Genomic DNA, 20,056 nt, shown 5'->3' with positions numbered 1-20,056 from the left:
GGGTTATACTCAAACTTATGGTGTTGATTATCAGGAGACTTTTTTCTCCAGTAGCGAAGATGAATACAGTACGAGTTTTGATTTCTTTAGCTGTAAATTTGAATTGGCCATTGAAGCAATTTGATGTGAAAAACGCTTTTCTTTTTAGGCATTTGGAAGAAGAGGTATATATGGATTTTCCTCCGGGGTAAAAGCCAGAGAGAAAACCAGAGTATGTAGGTTGCGAAAGTCACTTTACAGACTTAAGCAATCACCTCGTGCATGGTTTGGTAGATTTACTCCAAGTTATGAGGAGGATTGGGTATTATCAAAGTCACTCAGATGATACATTATTCGTGAAATAGAGAAATGGTAGAGTGATAGCCTTAATTATTTATGTGGATGACATGATAATAACATGTGATGATTCAGAATAGATGATGAAGCTAGAACAAAATCTTGCCGCCTAGTTCGAGATGAAGAATTTGGGAGATTTGAAATATTTTCTTGGCGTAGAAGTAGCTCGGTCATCTAGAGGCATTTTCTTGTCTCAATGTAAATATGTTCTAGATTTATTAAAAGAAATAGGCATGCTGGGATGTAAGCCTTCAGACACTCCTATCGTAGAAAACATTATCTGGGAATTTATCCAAATCAAGAACTGATTGACAGAGGTAGATATCAAAGACTAGTGGGGAGGCTAATTTATCTATCTCACACTCGTCCGGATATTGCCCATGTTGTAAGTGTGATTAGTCAATTTATGCACTCACCAAGTGTGGATCATAAGGCGGCAGTAATGAGAATCTTGGTGTATTTGAAGTCTGCCCCGGGTAAAGGAATTTTGTATGAATGTCATGGACATATAAGGATTGAGGGATTTACTAATGCTGATTGGGCTGGTGATGTGACTGATATGAGGTCTACATCTAGGTATTTCACATTCGTTGGAGGTAATTTGGTTACGTGGCGAAGCAAGAAGCAGAATGTGGTATCACGGTCTTCTGTTGAGGCTGAATGTAGGGGTATGGCACATGGTGTGTGAGATTCTTTGGCTACAAAAGTTACTTTGGAGTCTTGGTTTCAAATAGAAGAAGGCAATGAAGTTGTATTGTGATAATAAGTCCGCTAGAGAAATAGTCGAGAATCCAATACAGCATGACATGACTAAGTATGTTGAGGTTGATAGACATTTTATCAAAGAAAAGCTGGAGAAGAAGATTGTGTCAATACCGTTTGTGAACTCAGAAGAACAACTTGCAGATATCCTTACCCATGCTATGTGTCGTAGAAGATTTGGTGATTCACTTGTCAAGTTGGGTATGAGTAATATATATGCTCCAACTTGAGGGAGAGTATTGGAATAAGTCAATATTTAGGAGAAAAATATTTTGTAATTATTAGAGTCATGTTTTAGGAAGGATATTATGTCCTTTATTGTTTCCTTGGAAAACAAGAATTGTATTATGTATATATATTCAAAATATGGAATACATGAAAATTTAAGCCCTAAATTTCTATTGATTCTGCTGAGTATTCGACGATGTTCCTAAAACCTTGAACGTAACAAAAATTGCTTTGACTGAATTGCCTGCGCTTAACGAACAGAGTGTGTCACACGCCATGCTTAAATGTCCTCCTAACGGTGGAGTAAACCCACCTCACACCCACCCTTGCTCTGCTGAACTTTTGTTCCCTGTTATTGGTTCTCTGCTATCGCTTCCTTTAAACACGAAGAACGTTCTATATACACAAAAGCTTGGAGTTGGAGGCATGTGTATGTGTGTTTCCCCAAGGGACTAGTCCATTATCAGTTTAACCCAGTAGCTAATTTACCAGCCTACGCTATTTTAGCATTCGGAAATGCAAATATACACAACAGTTTCTGTGCTGGTGTCTGTGTTTACCGCCGGAATAAATGAGACCGTTAAGAAGCTAAAGGCTGGCCTTGCCGCTCAAAAATGACAAATTACACATTCTCTTTCGGGCTGTGGATTACTTGAAACAACAATCAAGGCTACGAAACCTTGTCATTACCAAATTTAATTATAACATATTAACAATTAGGTAGTATTCATTGCCCAAATAGAGAAGGAAATACAATCACAGTAAAAAATACATTTGTCAAATAGCGGCCGGATGGCACAGTTGATAAGAGACAGAGACAAGGAGATGGCGAAAGGTTTAGGGGATTCGTAAATTAGATCAAAATGGCTGAATTGCCTTTGTCCATTCGTGTTATGCAACACTGACGAGCCTTAGCCTTCACCTTGTACCAGCTTTTTTTCTCTATGCATATTGAGGACGGGTTTGTGATAATATAAAGATGTCAATCGCACTTTTGTCTTCCTTTTCTTTCACATTTTCCCATCCTCACATGAAAGATCTCTTCTATCTTTTATATCACTCCAAGCAGTTAACACTTTCACCTTCCGACGTTATTCAACATTCACACTAAACACAGTACGAACTGAATGTTGACCATCAAACCATATTATGGACCCAAAATTGTAGCCGCTGGTAGCCTTCTTGCCGTAAAATGACACTTGGAAAGACACTCTCCTCACACCCTCAGAAAAAACCAACTTCTCCGGAAGTACCTTGACTTTTAATCCTACTGGAGCCTGCACCTTTGCAATGTACGTAGAATTCCGGGCTCCAACATTGGTCACAGTTCTTTCAATAGCCTTTGCAGGTTGGCGCCAGCTGAGCTTACTAATGGAGATGGAGGGGTAGTTGATGTTAGAGATGAGTTCTTCAGTGGAGATTTTAGGGCAGTTGAACTTTGTGTTTGACATAAATCTTATGTTCTTCTCTGGGTAGCCGTAATAGCAAAGGAATTCGAGATAGTTTTCCGTTGTGGTTTCGAAGACTAGTCCCGGGTTAAGAGCTTTAAGTGGGTTTATTTCTCCGACCCCCACCTCGTGTGGATTTGCAAAGTGGTTAGAGCTGTTTGTCAAAGGCTTTTTCATGTTGTTGTAAACGGTTGCTGAAACATGAAAAGATGTCGATATAAGTATCTCCTATGTGCCGGTACTTTCAAGTGAAAATAAACTCAAACAAGTATAATCCAGGTAAGGAAATCGTGTAATTCTCATGCTGTAAGTATCTTCCTAAATATTTTGCATTGAAGTCAAATGAAAGGATTGATGAACACAAAATCGTTAACATAGAATGGCTGCACAAGAAGTCGAAATGTCCATAGAATACCTGTTGTCATAAGGGCTGATTTGATCATTGAAGTAGTCCATCGATGATGCACTGACTTGATGAATGCAGCAGCCCCCGTTACGTGTGGACAAGCCATTGATGTCCCGGATTTTATGGAAAATTTTGATGGCTTCTTCCCATTTGGGACTGTCCCTTTTTCATTCCTGGGAGCTATGGCAGCTAAAATGGCCACTCCTGGAGCCATTATATCAGGCTGAATAGCACATAAAGAAACACGAAAAGTAAATACAGTTAGTTTTGCAAACAACTGGTACATTACCGAAACTTGGTAAATGTACGGGTAAGCACATTTTTTGTGGGTGCTAACTGATTTGTGACAATGAGATCGCCCTGGCATGTAAAGCCTTTATTATCCGATTTCATCAGGTCTGTACACTTGCCTCAGAGTTGGAAGGTTTAGTGCGAATCCAACTAAATCATGGTTTCCAACTTTATAAATGTTTGGAGAAATGTAAAATTGGGAATGCACATCAAATTAAATACATACGGACATATCTAATGTTAAGATGCAGGTGAAATTCAAAAAAAACAAAGAGGTGCAAGCTAAAGAAAATAACCTTCAGAATGTTTTCTGTAAGCTCTGCAGGACCCCTCGATGAAAAAAATGCAACAGCCGGTGCAGGTCTATACTGTGGAACTACAACTGTTGGAAGAATCGTTGCTGTTGGGTTTCTGTTGTTCAGGCATAGAAAATTCATTGCGGCCAACATAAAAATAGTAATCATAACTGATGCGTATGAAAATTGTCGTAATAGAAGCTCAGATTCAATGGCCACATCCTTTAGCAAGGAATCACCTTATCACATAGGTCTGACCGGAATATATCAGATATTCAGCAGCATATAATATCGAACAATGTAGCACACGACAAGAACATGTAATAACCGAAATACTGAGAGTTCGTAAAAATGATCCCATGTATTCAACAATGCAAGGAATTATATAGATCGAGTATTATGGACAACAAAAACACATAAATTTCTCAGCATAAATAGTTTACATAAATGCTTACTTGGTAGAATTTATGTACTCGAGAATCTGAAACCCTGCAGTATTGCCAACTTCTGTAAATGGGAAAATGCCCGAATCGAAAGGTACACCTTTCTCAGCTTCATCAATCAAAATCAACCCTTTGGCTTTAGTATCAGCAACAACTAATTTCTTGATTCTCCGTGAAACAGCCGGGTCATCATCAACACAAACAACTATTTTGCCAACAACTTTCTTTTGATCCAATGATCCTGGATAGCAATTTCTGCAGTTAATTGCAAAACCAAAGATATTATCTAAATGCTAAAAGAATTATCACATGAACATGAATTTCCAAAAAGAAAAGAGACAGGAGGATGATGAATTATGATAACCTTGCTTCTGATACAGGCGTGTAAATGCCAGCGGCATCTTTTCCAAATACAAGAGGATATGTCTTCGAGTGAGTGAGATTGGAGAAATTGATGGCTGAACCCTATTAGAACGTAGATATGAGAAACTTTTGTATAAGCAAGATACCGAAATACTAACTGCAGGACTTCATTAAACATCTTACTGTGAATGTTCTTCCATTTCCAAGAACGATATTAGATTGGAAATCCCTATCAATGTTAGAAGCTGCAACGGTGAAGATCCACGGTGCTGTGTTTACAATTGTGTAAGGATCAGGACCATCATTTCCTGCAGAGCAAATTACCATCACTCCCATTTGCTCAGCATGAAATGCTCCGATGGCTATGGGGTCATTTAAGTAGTCAGGCTGAAACAGTGAGCTCATCCCAATGGAAATAGATATTACGTCTACTCCATCTCTAACTGCATCATCAATAGCCTTCAATATGGTGGCACCAGAGCAACCAACATCCGAGCATGCCTTGTAACACGCAATCCTAGCTGACGGTGAGCCTCCCCTTGCTATACCTTGTGCTAAGCCATAATAACTTGCATTGGGAACTTGCACACCGGCTGCTATGGATGTAGTGTGAGTTCCATGGCCAAAAGAATCTCTTGGTGAGCCATTTGTACTGGCTAAATGGCTCTGGTTACCGTTTGTTGTCAGCGAAACATTATAGTATCTTGCACCTATCAACTTTCTGTGACAAAAAAATGTAATGAAATCAAGATGTTGTATCTTACACATCAACTGTTAAATAATCTCCGAAACATTCATTTGAATCCCTCTCTTTCTCTCTTTAGTTTTCTCATTATAAGCCAGGTGAAATAGCGATTAACACCATAAATGCAGTGTTTAGATAGAATGTGAGACAGTATAATCACCTATTACAATTAGATTTCTTAAAGTCAGAGCCTTCCATACAGACTCCTTTCCATCTTGAAGGAACTGCACTGATTCCCTTGTCACTGAAACTCGGAGACTCAGGCCATATACCTTAATCAACACATTAAACTTTCAAAATTAGTCTACAGAAATGGAATTGCTATGGAAAAACTTATCTTATAAAGTACGCGATACACAAATAGGATTATCATCATAACATATAGGAATTTGGAATTTGACCATGTAGTCTGTGAAGTAGCCATTGTTTTAACTTTTTTGTTAGTTTATGGAAAACAAGAACATCAGTTGTTCCCAAGTTCTTCTCCACAAACAACGTCGTTTTATTTCATTTTTCCAATACAAATCCTAAATACTAAACCAAACCTGAATTAATTAATCTTTAAACGCATACGAACAAAGATCAGCAGAGGATCCTATTTCTGTTTACATGTTCTCTGTTTTTTTGCTTTACCTTTTTATTTGGACCTTCATATACACATTATACCATAGAAAGAGAAACAAGATAAAAATTATCAGTGGCAAAGAAACTAGAGCAGAAGGATGAGGAATTACCTGTGTCTATCATCCCAATTATAACATCACTTGATGGTCGCAGATACTCATTCTTCCATGCCCTGACAGATTTCGGATCCAAGAAATCCCAAGAACGTGTTGTATGTAGTTGGAGTATTGAGTCGGGGAAGATGGAAACAATACCATCATTGCCTGCATGTTGCAGAATGGCTTACTCTTTTTTTCAGATTTTCAATATGTACATTTACTGGAGTTAAACTTAAGATATTCCACTTACAAATGGAAGCGTACTAAACTACAGCGAATGTTGCAATGTTAAAACATCTCCATCCCATAATAATATAGTTGATTGACTAAATGGGTTGTCTATATGTTTATTGCAGTTAATTGACTAAATGACCTAGGTTTAATTGATTTTTTATTTTGATATGTTATATAACCTATTCCGATAATAAGCAGTGAGTTTTGTGAATCAACCACAAAGATTTTTTATCGAGAATTCCTACTTATTCTTCAATAGCCAAGTATTATTCCTCAAATAACTTTTTAGATAGCTAGTGAAATGTTTTCAAAGCTAATTTGACAATGAGTTTTATTCGAGTTATAAAAGAAATAGAAGCTTTTAGTAACACGTAAACGATGACGATGTAGAGATTTTAAGGTCTCATCTCAATATTTTGCTCACCCGCACAATTGTTCATATGAAACAGTTGAAATTTAACTAAAATTTTCAATTAGTTAAATCCAAATAAAAGAAATATGTGAAGAAATTTTTTCACTCATCTCGTTTCCTCAACCTCCAATACAAGAAGGGCATAGGCCCAAAAGAAAGAAAAACTAGTCTAGGTTGTTCTTGGGCAGCAACACCTATGAACACGCTACTCCTGAGGGAGCTCCAACATAATCAAGCCCAAATCAAACAACCCCATCTTCAAATATTTCGGAAAAAAAAAATATTTTTTTTAACAAACAATATTACCAGGGAGGGGTGAATAAGCCTTACAATGGGGTAGAATTTCATTAACAAATCCGGCTCTTTTGTTCACCTATTGATTTATGGATATATAGTTATTGATTTTTAAATTTGATATCAAAGGTCTTGATTAAAACATTAGAAGAACATTCATCTATTCTTCAACTTGATATCAAATCTAAAAGTGAGTAATCATATATCAATAAGTGACCAAGTAAACATTTTTATCATCGATTGTACGTATCTCATGTTAAATTGCTATAGTGGTGTGTGTGTGTGTGTGTGTGTGTATATATATATATATATATATAGATAATATATACATGACTGTATACAACACATAATAATGAGAATTGAACAATAATAATAATTTTAATAATATGTTACTAGAAGCACAATTCATCCAACATGTGTTCTAGAGATCTTGGATCCGTCTATTGTATTTGTTCTATATAAAATTCAGTGAGATAAATCAAAGCTTTTTATAATTTTTTTAATAAAAAAACTAGCTGTATTTCTGCAACAGCTTCTTCTTCTGTTTTTCTATTATTCCTTTTTATTTTCTTTGTTATAATGCATGGTTGGTAGTTGGTTTTAATTAATTAGTACGGGCCCATGATATAATCATTCTTTATAGTTGATACCAGAACCAGCGACGAGTTGCTCTATATATATTGTGGTAGTGAGGGAAGAGGGAGGGAGGGTGACTACATCTACATGCCTGAAATTACCTACTTAACCATGCATCCTCTCTCTCTCTCTCTCTTCCTTGATGGATTCATTAGTAAACCAATAATATAAATAAACAACCAAAGAGGGATCTGGGATCCTAATTTGAAGGTGTACAAAGTAAATATACATACATACATACATACATACATAGATATATATATATATATATATATATATATATATATATATCTATATTATCTAATGAAATAGTAGAGAATTACAAAAGGAACTAAATACCTGATAAAGTGGAAGCTTCAGTTTCTGTAAGCATGGCAGAGAATCCTCTAAAAGCATGATTATACTTGTGTATTACAGAAATTCTCTCAATCTCATGGCTGGCAGAAACAGAAACATGATATAATGTATTAATTAATGACTAATTGTGCAGAAAAATTAGATTAATTGGTGAAGAATTAATCCCAAAATTCATCGAGTTTATGCTGGTGATTATGATGTTCATGATGATTATGGTGATCATAACCTTGGAATAATGGATGACAACATTTGCAAGTAAGCTGATTCATCAGCTCCATTATCTCTTCCATTTCCATTTGAGAATGAACTTCCCATATAGACGACATGATGCTGCCAAATTACCAATGACATGTAAAAGAATTTAATTTTGAATATTCAATCATAACACCATCCGTATCCATTTTCTCAGCAACCAAACAGAGAACAAGATTAACCAGAAGAGAGTTTGGACACAAACCCATAATTCAAAGTTACCTTGGGAATCTGAGTTGAAGTAGTAGTGGCGCCAGAGAGAGAGAGGAGGAAGCAAGGTAGAGAGAGAAAAGGGAGGAGGAGTAGAATTAAGGCATTAGCCATGGAAGCAGCTGAGTCTGTGACTGAGAGTGCTTCTTCTCCTGATCAGTTAAGTGAATTGGTTTAGCAAAATTTAGAGACCAATATTGTAATTTTGTATTGTTTTGAAAGTTTTGCTTATATATGAAGTTATACATTTTGTAGGCTCAGTGTGAAGGGAAAGCTTTTTAATGGACTCATCAAGAAGCTTGAGCCATGAGCAAAGCATCTTTGATGCTTTTGTGGTTCTTAATACATATGCATCATAAGCATTCATTATTTTCAGTGAAATGCAAACATCCATAATTTACTTCTCAATTATTAGGTTATTAAAACAACATTAAATCCGCCTGATGTATGTCGATGTTCTTGTCCAAGACTCTATTTGTACTTTATATACATATAAACATATGTGTGTGTTTTTGTTTGGGTAAGTTATCATCATGTTAAAGTTGGACCATCCAAACTCAAACCTAGTGTATTTTTAACTTAATTATCTCTGTCTAGTAAGTTTAAACTTGAGATCTAATTTCATTAAAATTGGGTCACCGACCGACTTGTTTCACTTCAGCCGATTGGCACATTTCTAACTTAGATTTTTTGGCACATTTCTCTACTCTTCCTTGATAGAATGTGAATTCCTCAGGATGCAATCATTTAGTCAACAGGAACATGAGTATTGTATTTAAGAAAATTGATTATTCTAATGATTCTATTACATTCAAGTGCTGAACTAACCAATAAAAAATTTATTCTTAGAACATTTAGCCAGTTACCCTTATATTTTGTATTACTTCTTCCCATAAAGGAGAAGCCATACAAAAATATCATTTCAACTGCAGATTCCAACTTCTTTTGTTTTTCTATTTGGGTATTTTTTTTTTCCAGATTTTTTTTTCTAGTAAACTTGTATTGCAAGTAAACAATGACTCTTTTCATGTGCACCATTTTCTGTTCTTTTTCTTGTTTCCTTTATTCTCTCTCTTTTTCCCATTATTTCCAATTTTCCACCTTTAAGTATCTCAATTAAAATCTTTGTATATATCCCATTTTTTTTCTTTCTTTCTTGGTATTCTATTTTTTGTGTTTGTTATTTGATGAACGATTTTAGCCACCAAGAAAAAGTGCAGAAGAGCCTTGCAAGTGCAAGCACCATTACCGGCTTTTACTGCATCAACTTTGTAAACCAATCTTATGACTTTAGGAAGCGTTAATCAACATTATACAAATGAAATCGAAGTTTCTTAGCGGAATGCAATTACCCACCATTTGAGGGAGGACCAATCACGAATATAAGGATTCGAACATTATACAAATGAAATGAGGGAGGACCGATCACGATGACCATAATAAGGTTTGCACGCATAAACTATTATGTGTCATGGGTTGACTTAACAAATCTATAACCAACTAGCTCTTGGACTAGAGAAAGAGGGACCAAAGTTCGAATCCTGCCTCGCTATTAAACATCATACACAATACATGGAGATTCTCTTTATTTGTAGAACGTATTGAATTTATACAGAGTTACAACAATACAGTACTGAAGCCATCAGAAAATCTTCGGAAATCGTATTAGGTAAGTACAGAGGTGAAGTCTAAACATGAACACAATGTATTGCCAAAGTGGGTTTTAGGAAGACAAAGCAACAATAATGCAGATAAAGTGAAGGGCGGAATGAGAAGTATCGGAAAGACAATGCTCTGGCTCATCATATGGTGGATGACTCTTTTATATACAATACAACTGAGCGGAACAATAGCGCCAAACATTTCGTTCTTGAATGCCACCGCAGCAATCAATCTCCCTCAGATTGACTGTGCTAACGGAACTTTATTGCTTACCTAACCGAAGCTCATTAGGATATTGAAGCAAAGCTAACTTATTTTACTAGATCTCTGCGGTTCTTTCTTCAGGGGCAGAACCGACGTCAGATGTTTGCTTCTCCGCAATTTGACTTTTAAGGAACTCCATCACTGAAAGCCGCTGCAGTGGAAACAAAATGTTAAATCAATTCTTCAGGATCCAAACTATTTACTCAATGGAGTCAAGCAGGGGAAAATCTTACCCGTTGCTCAAGGGCACTCTCTTCGGATTTTAATGTCAAAGATTCCAACAATTTTATGCCTTCTTCAAATTCATCAACTGCCACATCCTCGTCCCCTAGATTCCTGTCAACGTCTGCAACTTTTGCAAATGAAACGGCTAGATCCAGAATCTGTAATTGCAAGAATAAATATGCAAAGCCAAAGTCAGGAACCACAGTGCATTTGGTATTAAATAAAAACATTAAACCATTCTTAATGGTAAATGTATTTCAGTAATTGACGAAGGGACTTAATTTATAACTACACAAGGTTCCATCGTTGGTATCTTTGTTTTTTCCTTCATTAGAAACAAGAGGGTTAAGAAAGTTAGAGAAGAAAGAGTTAGAGGTTGACATTTGGGAAGGTCTAACAACGACATTTGAAATAAAAGTCAGCTTGTTGAAGTTCTTCCATTGGCCTTTTGTTAAACTTACGAGTATTCAACTCGAAACCAATTGCCAATGGGCAAAAAGATAGAGGTAATACAAAGCTTAGAATGTCCGGTGTATGACTTGCTATTCTCAACATCTTCTTTTGTATTGTGGCCAAATTCAGCCAAACATGTATTCATATTGGATGACATAAGACTATAGGAGGTCAAATTTGCCAAAAATCAATGAAATTTAAGTTAAAGTTACAGCATTCAACTCAGTCAGAACCAACTGCAATAGTTTAATGGGTAAAAAGGCTTTGAACTTAATACATTGTGATGCAGAACTTAGAAAATCAGATATCGGACTCTAATCTTAACACCTTTCTTTTTCCATAAAACTAAACAAATCAACAAGAAGAAATAAAAATGATCTTATCTTTCTCTTATCCCTGCTCTCCCTTAGACTTAACAAATTGGTAATTTCCAACTATGATGTGAAAACACAAATTTTCTACCACTAACCAATGCACCTTTGTACTATTATCATATATACATAAACCGAGCAGGCAAAAGCCGCAAAACAGAAAAAAAATTCCTACACACGTTGGTCTCACTTATTACTCACCCAGCAGGACCACATTAACTAATGGACCATATTAATCAAGACACCTTTGCAACACAGGAATATTTACATCCTGTGTGTATGGTTTCTACCCCCACCCCATCTACATGGATGGCTGAAATTTGCGTAATTTCAACATAGTAAGGAAATCCCATAATGCTCCAACCGAATTTATTTATATAGATGCAAATATTTTGCATAAACAGGTGTTCCTACCAACAAAAGTTTCATTTTAGGTTAAGGGCCATTATAGTATTGAAGCAAAAATATTTGCTCAAAAAGACTCTACTACATCAAATAATTCACCCTCACAAGCTAGATATAAAAGTCTTCCCAAACAATTATTGTGCTTAAATATGAATATACAACCAACTGAATTGACCAGACCCAGCAAATCAATCCATTATGATAATCAAGTGACATATACTAGTATTCCAGATAATATCAACCAAACAGATACACATCCAATGAGCTAAAGTAGTATCAATACATTCCCAAGCACATTTAAATGACATTAATAAAAAGTGTATAGCATTTGTATTGATACTGTAAGTCACAAAAGAAACCTAATGACGACAAGCAAAAGATAGTTGCTGACCTGGGATGGAACATTTGGATCATGCTTGACAGCATCACGTCGAACATTCAACGACTGGAAGTAGTAAGATCGTGCAGATTTGAGGTCTCCGTCATAATATTTGAGATCTCCAATTTTATTAAGTGAAATAGAGAGTGTATGCATTATCTACAAAATTAAAAAAGGAAAAATAACCATATCAGGGAAAAGCACTGGTAGGACATAACGTGATATTACAGTAAGGGTTTGGATGTAATAACCTCCCGATCATTTCTTGGCAGTTTTGAAAGAAACTCAACACTCTCTTCAAAGTAACTGACTGCAGAACCAGCATCTCCTGTAGCCCGACTGCAAAAAAAAAAAAAAAAAAAGATGAATTAGAGATCCACTCAAGTAAAAAAAAATCAGGGATCATTGTCGAATTACGCCATGAATATAGTAACAGTCTAGAGTCTACATATGCAGAAAATACATTAAGCAGTTTTCTCAATGTTAAAGATATTCTTAAAACACAGATGGTATGAATCAAAACTCATCTCTGACTTCTTACGAACAATCTAGTTATCCTCAAATAGGCGGCAAATCTTAATTGACAGTCTGATCATTTCTTACAGTGCATGCAGAGTTGAACATCCACAATGCCATCAGTCCATAGCTTCACTTTAATGACAACCATGCATGGTATTCCAACAATAAATTCATTTTTTTCCGAACTGATGGGAGAAAAAAAAAAAAAAAGCAGTTATATGTAGTTTATGCATAGGTGCAAACTTATATATTAGGTTGTTTCATTAATAACAAGTAGAGAGATTGATTATTCTCTACATGTACTCATAATAATGTAGGGGTTTAATTATATGTTATATATTTTACCAGGGTATCCACAAATTTTATTATTATGGGATTTTACACAGGCTCGCTGTAGTAACGTTTGAGCCTTTGGCATATCCATTAAGAATTTAGACACTGACGTCAACCCTAACACTTCATATCTCTTTTTCTCTTGTTTTTGTCTCATTGAGTATTAGCATCCTTAACCTATTTTGGTCTGCCATCACCATACCATTAAATCATCACCATTCCATAGAAGCGAACCACCAACAAACCTTTGGATCCATTACACATTTTCGCACTGCAATCTATCAGATGTCATTAACTTGCCAAATTCCAGCCACTAAACTTGCTCTCAAAAAGCTGACACCGTCAACCACCGACCACCATCTTTAGTATGCATACACCACCATCTTTAGTTGCATGCATACACTACTATCCAAACCAAGACAAGTTTTTAAATTTAGTTCTTCCACTTTTTTCCTACCCAACCAAAGAAGAATTCAAAAATAAAAAAATAAATGTTTCCTCTATTCTGGTATTTCGCCTCATCATCAATTGAAGGAGTGTTGTTTAGGACCAAGTTCTTTCATGATGTGTTGAGTTTTCTTTAACATTGTATTGTTAGCATAGTTTCCACCTTTACTTAACTTGTATTCTTCCTTTTTCAATAAACTATATATTTAAAAAAAATAAAAAATCCAAGCCACCCATTACAGCAACTAGAGTCGCGGAAAAGAGGGTTCAATGGTCTTTCACTATGTATTATCTAAGGATCAATCCTAAAAAATCAAGTTAAGAGGAAAAAAAAAAGCATGTGGGACGGGAAGATGAGAATTTTATAAGGTGATCTCTCAGATACGTGAATTTCTTGAGAAGACTCAGATAATCTAAATATTATCTTGCATTGAATTTTCAAAATCTCCTATAAGAGAATGAATCGCATTGTGTCTTCATCTTTATGTGACATGTAATCAGTAAAACGAATGACCACTTGTGTTCTATAAATCAAATTATACAACTAGACGTATAAAGTTTATATTCCATCCAATATTGGTGATATGAGGTAGCTAGTATCTATATTCCATGAACAAAACTTTATACAAGTGTTGGATGGCCAAATTTGATGAAACCAATATTTGTGGTCTCTGTGTAATCAAATCACAGTTTTACTGTTTCATTACAACCTAGACAGATATATGAACACCGAAGTTTTTTGGTGGTGAGGCGAAGAGAGAAATCAGAAAATTTTTGACCTAGAGAAACAGTTTGAAAAGTAAAACTATGAAAACTCACAGTCCATAAGCACTCTAGGTTCAAATTCTAATCCTGTAAGGCTTTCCCCATCACTTTGGTATGCTTCAAAACCAATAGATTGGATAAAGGTAATGTGCTTAGCTAGTGCTAGTAACCACTGGACATATCTGCTATTCATTCTACGATCATGTACCAACAACATTACAGTTGAACTATTCATGTATAGGCTAACATACACCATCTTTCACTAACATGATTGTGTTAACTATCTAAATGCATACCATTAGGTAAATAAGTCTGATTCATAAAATGACCCTATAACAATGTTCTCTTGCCATACTTTTATCCAACAAACATAAAACATGTCAAGCTAAAAAATGCTATCATACACATAGTACATGCTTAGTTGCTTACAAACATTCATTGTGTGGATACATAAAGAGTGTGGAGAGAGAGGACAAACCAGCAGTCGCCAAGCATCCCGAGAACCGCTCCAAGCTGAGAACACAACTCTGATGTGTTACCCATCGTTTCTAACTGACCTCTGATGTCTTCTGCACAAAGACTAAGTCTAGATTTGGCACTTTCTATATTCTGGGCTCGGAATGCCTGCACATTAGACAAGATATAACAGCACCAAAATTGAACACGGCAAAGCAAGAAAGAGAATGCAACACCAAGAAATCAAACCACAGGCGAAACAAACTCACCCTCATGGCCTGTTGCACCAAGAAAGCCCCTCTCTCCAAAGACACGTCTTCGTATATAACTCTCTTGTTATTCTTATCCTCATTCTTGTTACTGTCATTTGTTGAATCCTGATTATCCTCTGCATTATGAGACCTCTTGATTCGGGCATGGCCTTCAATGAAGCGATCCACCAAACCCTGAAGATTCGAGTCGGCTTCAATCTTCTCAATGTCAGCTCCACACAAAGGACAATCCTTGAACCTTGATATACAAGCTCTAAAACAACAACGCAATTGAAACAAAACAGGAAATTAAAATAGAATAAATTAAAACAAAATCTACACAATTAATAGGAACCAAACCCAATCCAATAAAACAAGTAATTAAATTGAAAAACAAAAGGAACCCAAGACAAAAGTATGTTGAAATGTTCAAGGGAACCGATCCAATTCGATGAAACAAGTAATTAAATTGAAAAACAAAAGAAACCCAATACAAAAAGCATGATTCAAAATTCAAAGGAACCAACCCAATTCGATGGAAACAAGTGATTAAATTGAAAAATAAAAGAAACCCAATACAAAACACGACAAAAATTTCAAAGAAAATCATCCGACTTACTGGCAGAAGGAGTGAGAACAAGGGACGCATTTGGCAGAGTCGAACATAAGGGCGTGGCAAATCATACAGCTGAGAGGGCCAAGCTTGAAGGTCTGAGAATCGTAACCCAAGGGGCATTTTGGGGGAATTGTAGCGGTGTCAGCTGAGGTCTCTTTCTTGCTTGGCTCTGATGGCCGACCGGCTTTCGCGAATGGGCACACTGGCGTCATCATCTTCTTCTTCCTTCCTTCCTTCTTCTTTCTATCGACTGTTCGAATTTTGTCGCTGCCCTTGCGATTTTGCTGCTAAGCTTTATCCAGCTCCAGGATACGACGACGTTTGGGTTCTGTTCAGTTGCTCTTGCTCGACTCGATCGTCTCGGAATTGTGAATGCTGGAGGGTGAATCGGTTATTATCCTCTCTGCAATTCCTTTCATTTATTTATTTCCACAAACACCCTAAGCTTTTTCTCAATTTATTTTTTTCTCCTTTATCTTTAGAGATATTTTGGATGCGGTCCCTAATCTTTAACATTCTTTGACTAAAACCTTAATGGTATTCAAAGTTTGATCAAAGTCCCTTGACTTTTGTACACCTCATTATATTACAATTAATATTTATATTTTTATAGTTTTGACATTAATTGTTTGATATTTTATGAGATTTATAATCCTATAAATTTAAAATCCTTCATTATAATACTATTAGAGACGATTACAATAAAAAAATTCAAACATTTTGATTGAATAAATTGATAAAAACTATGTAAAAATAAGAAATAATAAATGGCAAAAGAATGTATCAATAGTGTTAAAATTATTGGTACATTTCACATATAACAAAGTGGTACATTAATAAAAGAAGAATGGGTACCTTGTAAATAAATTAGGGTACAAATAAAAGATTAAAAAATTATGAGTATAAATGAATTTTAAAAAAATATAGGTGCTAAAAGAAATTAATACATGAGTACAAAATAAAACTAAAAAGAAAAAACTACAAATTTAAAAAAAAATGTTGCAAATTAAAAGTGGGTACAAACTATAAAGTACAAATAAAAAAAATATATGGGTACAAATACAAATAAACTTTAAAAAATATGGGCACAAAAAGAAATTAATATATGGGTACAAATTAAACTGAAAAGAAAATTGATACAAATTAAAAATGGGTACAAACTAAAACTAAAAATATATGATAATAAATTTAGTCATAAATATAAATATACTAATTGTAACATTTTTAACATTAAATGAATATATTTAGAAATAAAAAAAATATTTTATTATTGAAATAATTAATGATGTTATTAATACCCAAGGACTTTGATAAAAAATTGACAAGAAATAGGATTTTAATCAATAATGTAGCAAAACGAATGATGAAAACCTAATTTCTCCTTATCTTTACTTTTGTTTTTCTTAATTAATGCTATAACATAAAATAATAATAATAATAATAATAATAATAATAATTTGGTTGGGTATGCCGCTACAGAGCTTTTTCATGTACAATTTGAATAGCAACTTCACCCGTTTTGTTTAAGCAAATGATAAAAGAAGGACAATATCGTAGTAGACAGAGAAAGATGGGTGTGATACTAATATGTTGAGCTTATATTGCAAAAATATATATATTGAGCTATAAAGGAATCACAGTCCTACACTAGGCGGAAAAATTTAAGTGTAATATCAATATATAAAACTCATGAGTGTGATACTTATATTTAGTAGGTTCTAAAGTATGACTCTCACAGTTATTAAACTCACATTAGTGTAGCAGTAGTGTTATAGGTATCAAACTCAGGCTGCCTATATACATATAGTGTTGGAACCAAATTCAAGCACCACCGTCATAAGACGAGTGCTTGATCGGCCACTTGCAAAGAAGAACTAACAACCGTGAATTCCTAATCACCGGTGTGGTGTTGGCTGAAGGATTTCCATCGGCCCATCATCACCATTGTCTTAATGACATGACTTTCAAGGTCACACACTTGAATCCATAACGTCTCCACTACCTTACATTGGTAACATAATAGAATTGACAAATGTAAAAGAATTCGAAACGGCAATTCTAATTTACACTTAAAGACATCTTCAACTATTCATCATCAACGGAAACACCCTTTCTGAAGCATATTTAGGGGAATTCGAGGGGCTCATGAAATTTTCTAAGTCGGAGTGAGGCGGATCGGAATGCCCATGCCGCAAAAATCTAATTATGGATTAACGGCTCCGAATCGAACTAAGCCATCTAAATGGAAAAATTGTGCCACCACACCCTGTTGGGCTCCGAAAGGGTAAGCTGAGATCGACCATGCTTGTTATGCAAAACATGGAAACCTGATCCAACTAGGGTTCGGATTGGTTTCCTATATTTTTGGAGATTCCTACAATCTAGGGATTAGCATACACCGCAAGTAATCACAATCCTAAAAGAAGCAATATTTTATTTACATATCCTTTGAGTTTCTCCCAGTTTAATATGGATTTTATATCCTAAAAGGACCCTCTCCCGATTAGTATAAATAACCCATCAAGGGTTCATTTAGGGTAATGCTTTCATAATGCATACTTCGCTATCTTGCCTAATGCTTGACTTATAAGGTTTTTATAAGAACTTGACCATCGAAGAGACTTTGCGGGTACCACACCAATACATTAGGTTAATCATGGTTGTTTATTCTTTTGTGTAGTTGGTCGTTCTTGCATAATTTTCTATTCATAGGGTGCAAAAATTTGGTTGCAACAATTACGAAAGAATAAGATGAAGAAAAGAAGGATGAGGTTAAGGAAAAGCTAAACAAGAAGCACCTGAGGGTACTACACCAAAATCTGTATGGGTGTTACTGGATGCCGAATTTGGAATTATGACTGAGAATCTTGGAAAAAAGGGAAAATCTGTTAATGGTGTGGGTGTTTTCCTCGTATAAATACCTCTGGATGTGTTTCATGGATGTGGTTCTTCAATGTCTTCAAGTTTTGGGTTAACTAAGCTGAGACATATCACAATTGCAAGCTTTTTAGTTGCAAATCAGGGGTAAACCATCAACTACTCTTTGAAAGGTACTGATGGTGATTGTTCCTATCCGAACACTCTTTATGTTGAACATCAAGGCCGTGATATGAATGCAAGCTCAATTTTGATATTATGTTTTTTGTTGTTAGTTTCAAATATGCACATGATAGACTTCTTGTGTTAGGCGGAAGGAGAAGCAGCAACAGTCTAAGCCCATCGAGCTCAAGCTCTAGCCACAATAGAAGTAATGGAGGCCCATGAGGTTTAGAGTTTAGGGTTTAGGGGTGTATGAATAGTAGCATGTGAGAAATAAAGAAAAATTAACAAAAATAAATTAGAAAAACCTTAAAAAATAATATTTGAAAATGGGGGACCAGTTTAAAGCTAGCTATTGATACAAGGCTCTGTCGCTACCACCACAACGATTGTTGTTGGCCAGAGTCGCTACCTCGCTAGCGACACCTTTTGTGGACAATCGGTAACAAATTACCAATCGTATCCATTTCTATTTTATTTATTATTTTCTTTTTTTTTTCCATTGTATTTTTTTTCTTCCAACGTTACTTTGTTTAGATTCATATACCGTTAGATTTAGATCCTTGTTTTCAAGTGTTTTGACATGGATTATAAGAAAATGTTGACAAAAATAAAAATAACATAAAATAAATAAAATTGATGGTTTAAAGTCTTAGGCGGAAGAAGAAGCAGCAACAGCCCAAGCCCATCGAGCTCAGGCTCGAGCTGCAGCAGCAGCAGTGGATGCCCATGAGGTTTAGGGTTTAGGAGCGTGTGAGTAGTAGTGTGCAAATAGTAGTAGGTGAATAGTAGCGGGCCATAAAACTAACACCTTGAGTTCGGCGTGTTTCAGTGTCCGACGCACTCGAATTTTTTTTATGAATTTTTTTTTTTTTTTAAGAATGGGTTACTATGTTAAAATTGACAACTTTAGTGTGAATTGGGATACAATTTGTAAAATAAAATGAAATATAGATTAAAGTATTATAACATATTGAAATTAGGAAATACCCCAAAATGGGACAATTTCTTAATCTTAGGATAGAAATATGACATTGCGAATATGCACACGGCATGCACAACAATCAGACATAAATAGGATTTTTTTCTACACCTTAAAATGACCAAATTATCCTCCCATATTAATGGGTTATCTAGAAATTCCAGTCTTCATTTCTCATTTTGTAGAGTGAGAAACAAATAGGAGAGAGAGAGAGAGAAAAATCTCTCACCCAATTCCAATTCGAAGAACCCTAACCCACCCATTTTCTTCATCCAAGAGCTCTCTCTCTCTAACCACCCATCTTCTTCATCCAAGCTTTCTTTCTTTCTTTCTTTCTCCCCCTCTCTCCTCTCTCTACATTTCGAATATGCACAAGAGCTCTCTCTCTAACCCACCCATCTTCTTCGATTTTTACATTTCCATTTGTAGGTTTTGTGAACTGGGTTTGCTTAAT

The 20,056-nt window shown here is 35.4% G+C and overlaps 2 protein-coding genes across 2 annotated transcripts; both read right to left on the bottom strand.

Annotated features, from left to right (window-relative positions):
* Positions 1-1,974: 1,974 nt before the first annotated feature.
* Positions 1,975-8,661, bottom strand: LOC103438630 (CO(2)-response secreted protease-like). The gene is made up of 11 exons (XM_070825172.1): positions 8,448-8,661; positions 8,200-8,303; positions 7,956-8,053; positions 6,053-6,205; positions 5,479-5,590; positions 4,757-5,294; positions 4,575-4,675; positions 4,223-4,465; positions 3,768-3,882; positions 3,190-3,403; positions 1,975-2,968 (listed from the first exon to the last, which is right to left on the bottom strand). The coding sequence occupies exons 1-11, from the start codon at positions 8,547-8,549 to the stop codon at positions 2,418-2,420; spliced, it is 2,331 nt and encodes a 776-aa protein (XP_070681273.1). The 5' UTR covers positions 8,550-8,661; the 3' UTR covers positions 1,975-2,417.
* Positions 8,662-10,004: 1,343 nt separating this feature from the next.
* Positions 10,005-16,016, bottom strand: LOC103438629 (protein NCA1). The gene is made up of 7 exons (XM_008377163.4): positions 15,585-16,016; positions 14,984-15,239; positions 14,737-14,882; positions 12,446-12,533; positions 12,207-12,353; positions 10,595-10,744; positions 10,005-10,512 (listed from the first exon to the last, which is right to left on the bottom strand). The coding sequence occupies exons 1-7, from the start codon at positions 15,794-15,796 to the stop codon at positions 10,417-10,419; spliced, it is 1,095 nt and encodes a 364-aa protein (XP_008375385.2). The 5' UTR covers positions 15,797-16,016; the 3' UTR covers positions 10,005-10,416.
* Between the last annotated feature and the right edge of the window lie 4,040 nt (positions 16,017-20,056).

Source organism: Malus domestica, chromosome 07 (assembly GCF_042453785.1).
Source record: "Malus domestica chromosome 07, GDT2T_hap1".
NCBI classification, from domain to species: Eukaryota; Viridiplantae; Streptophyta; class Magnoliopsida; order Rosales; family Rosaceae; genus Malus; species Malus domestica.
This window is presented reverse-complemented; position numbering and strand designations above follow the sequence as displayed.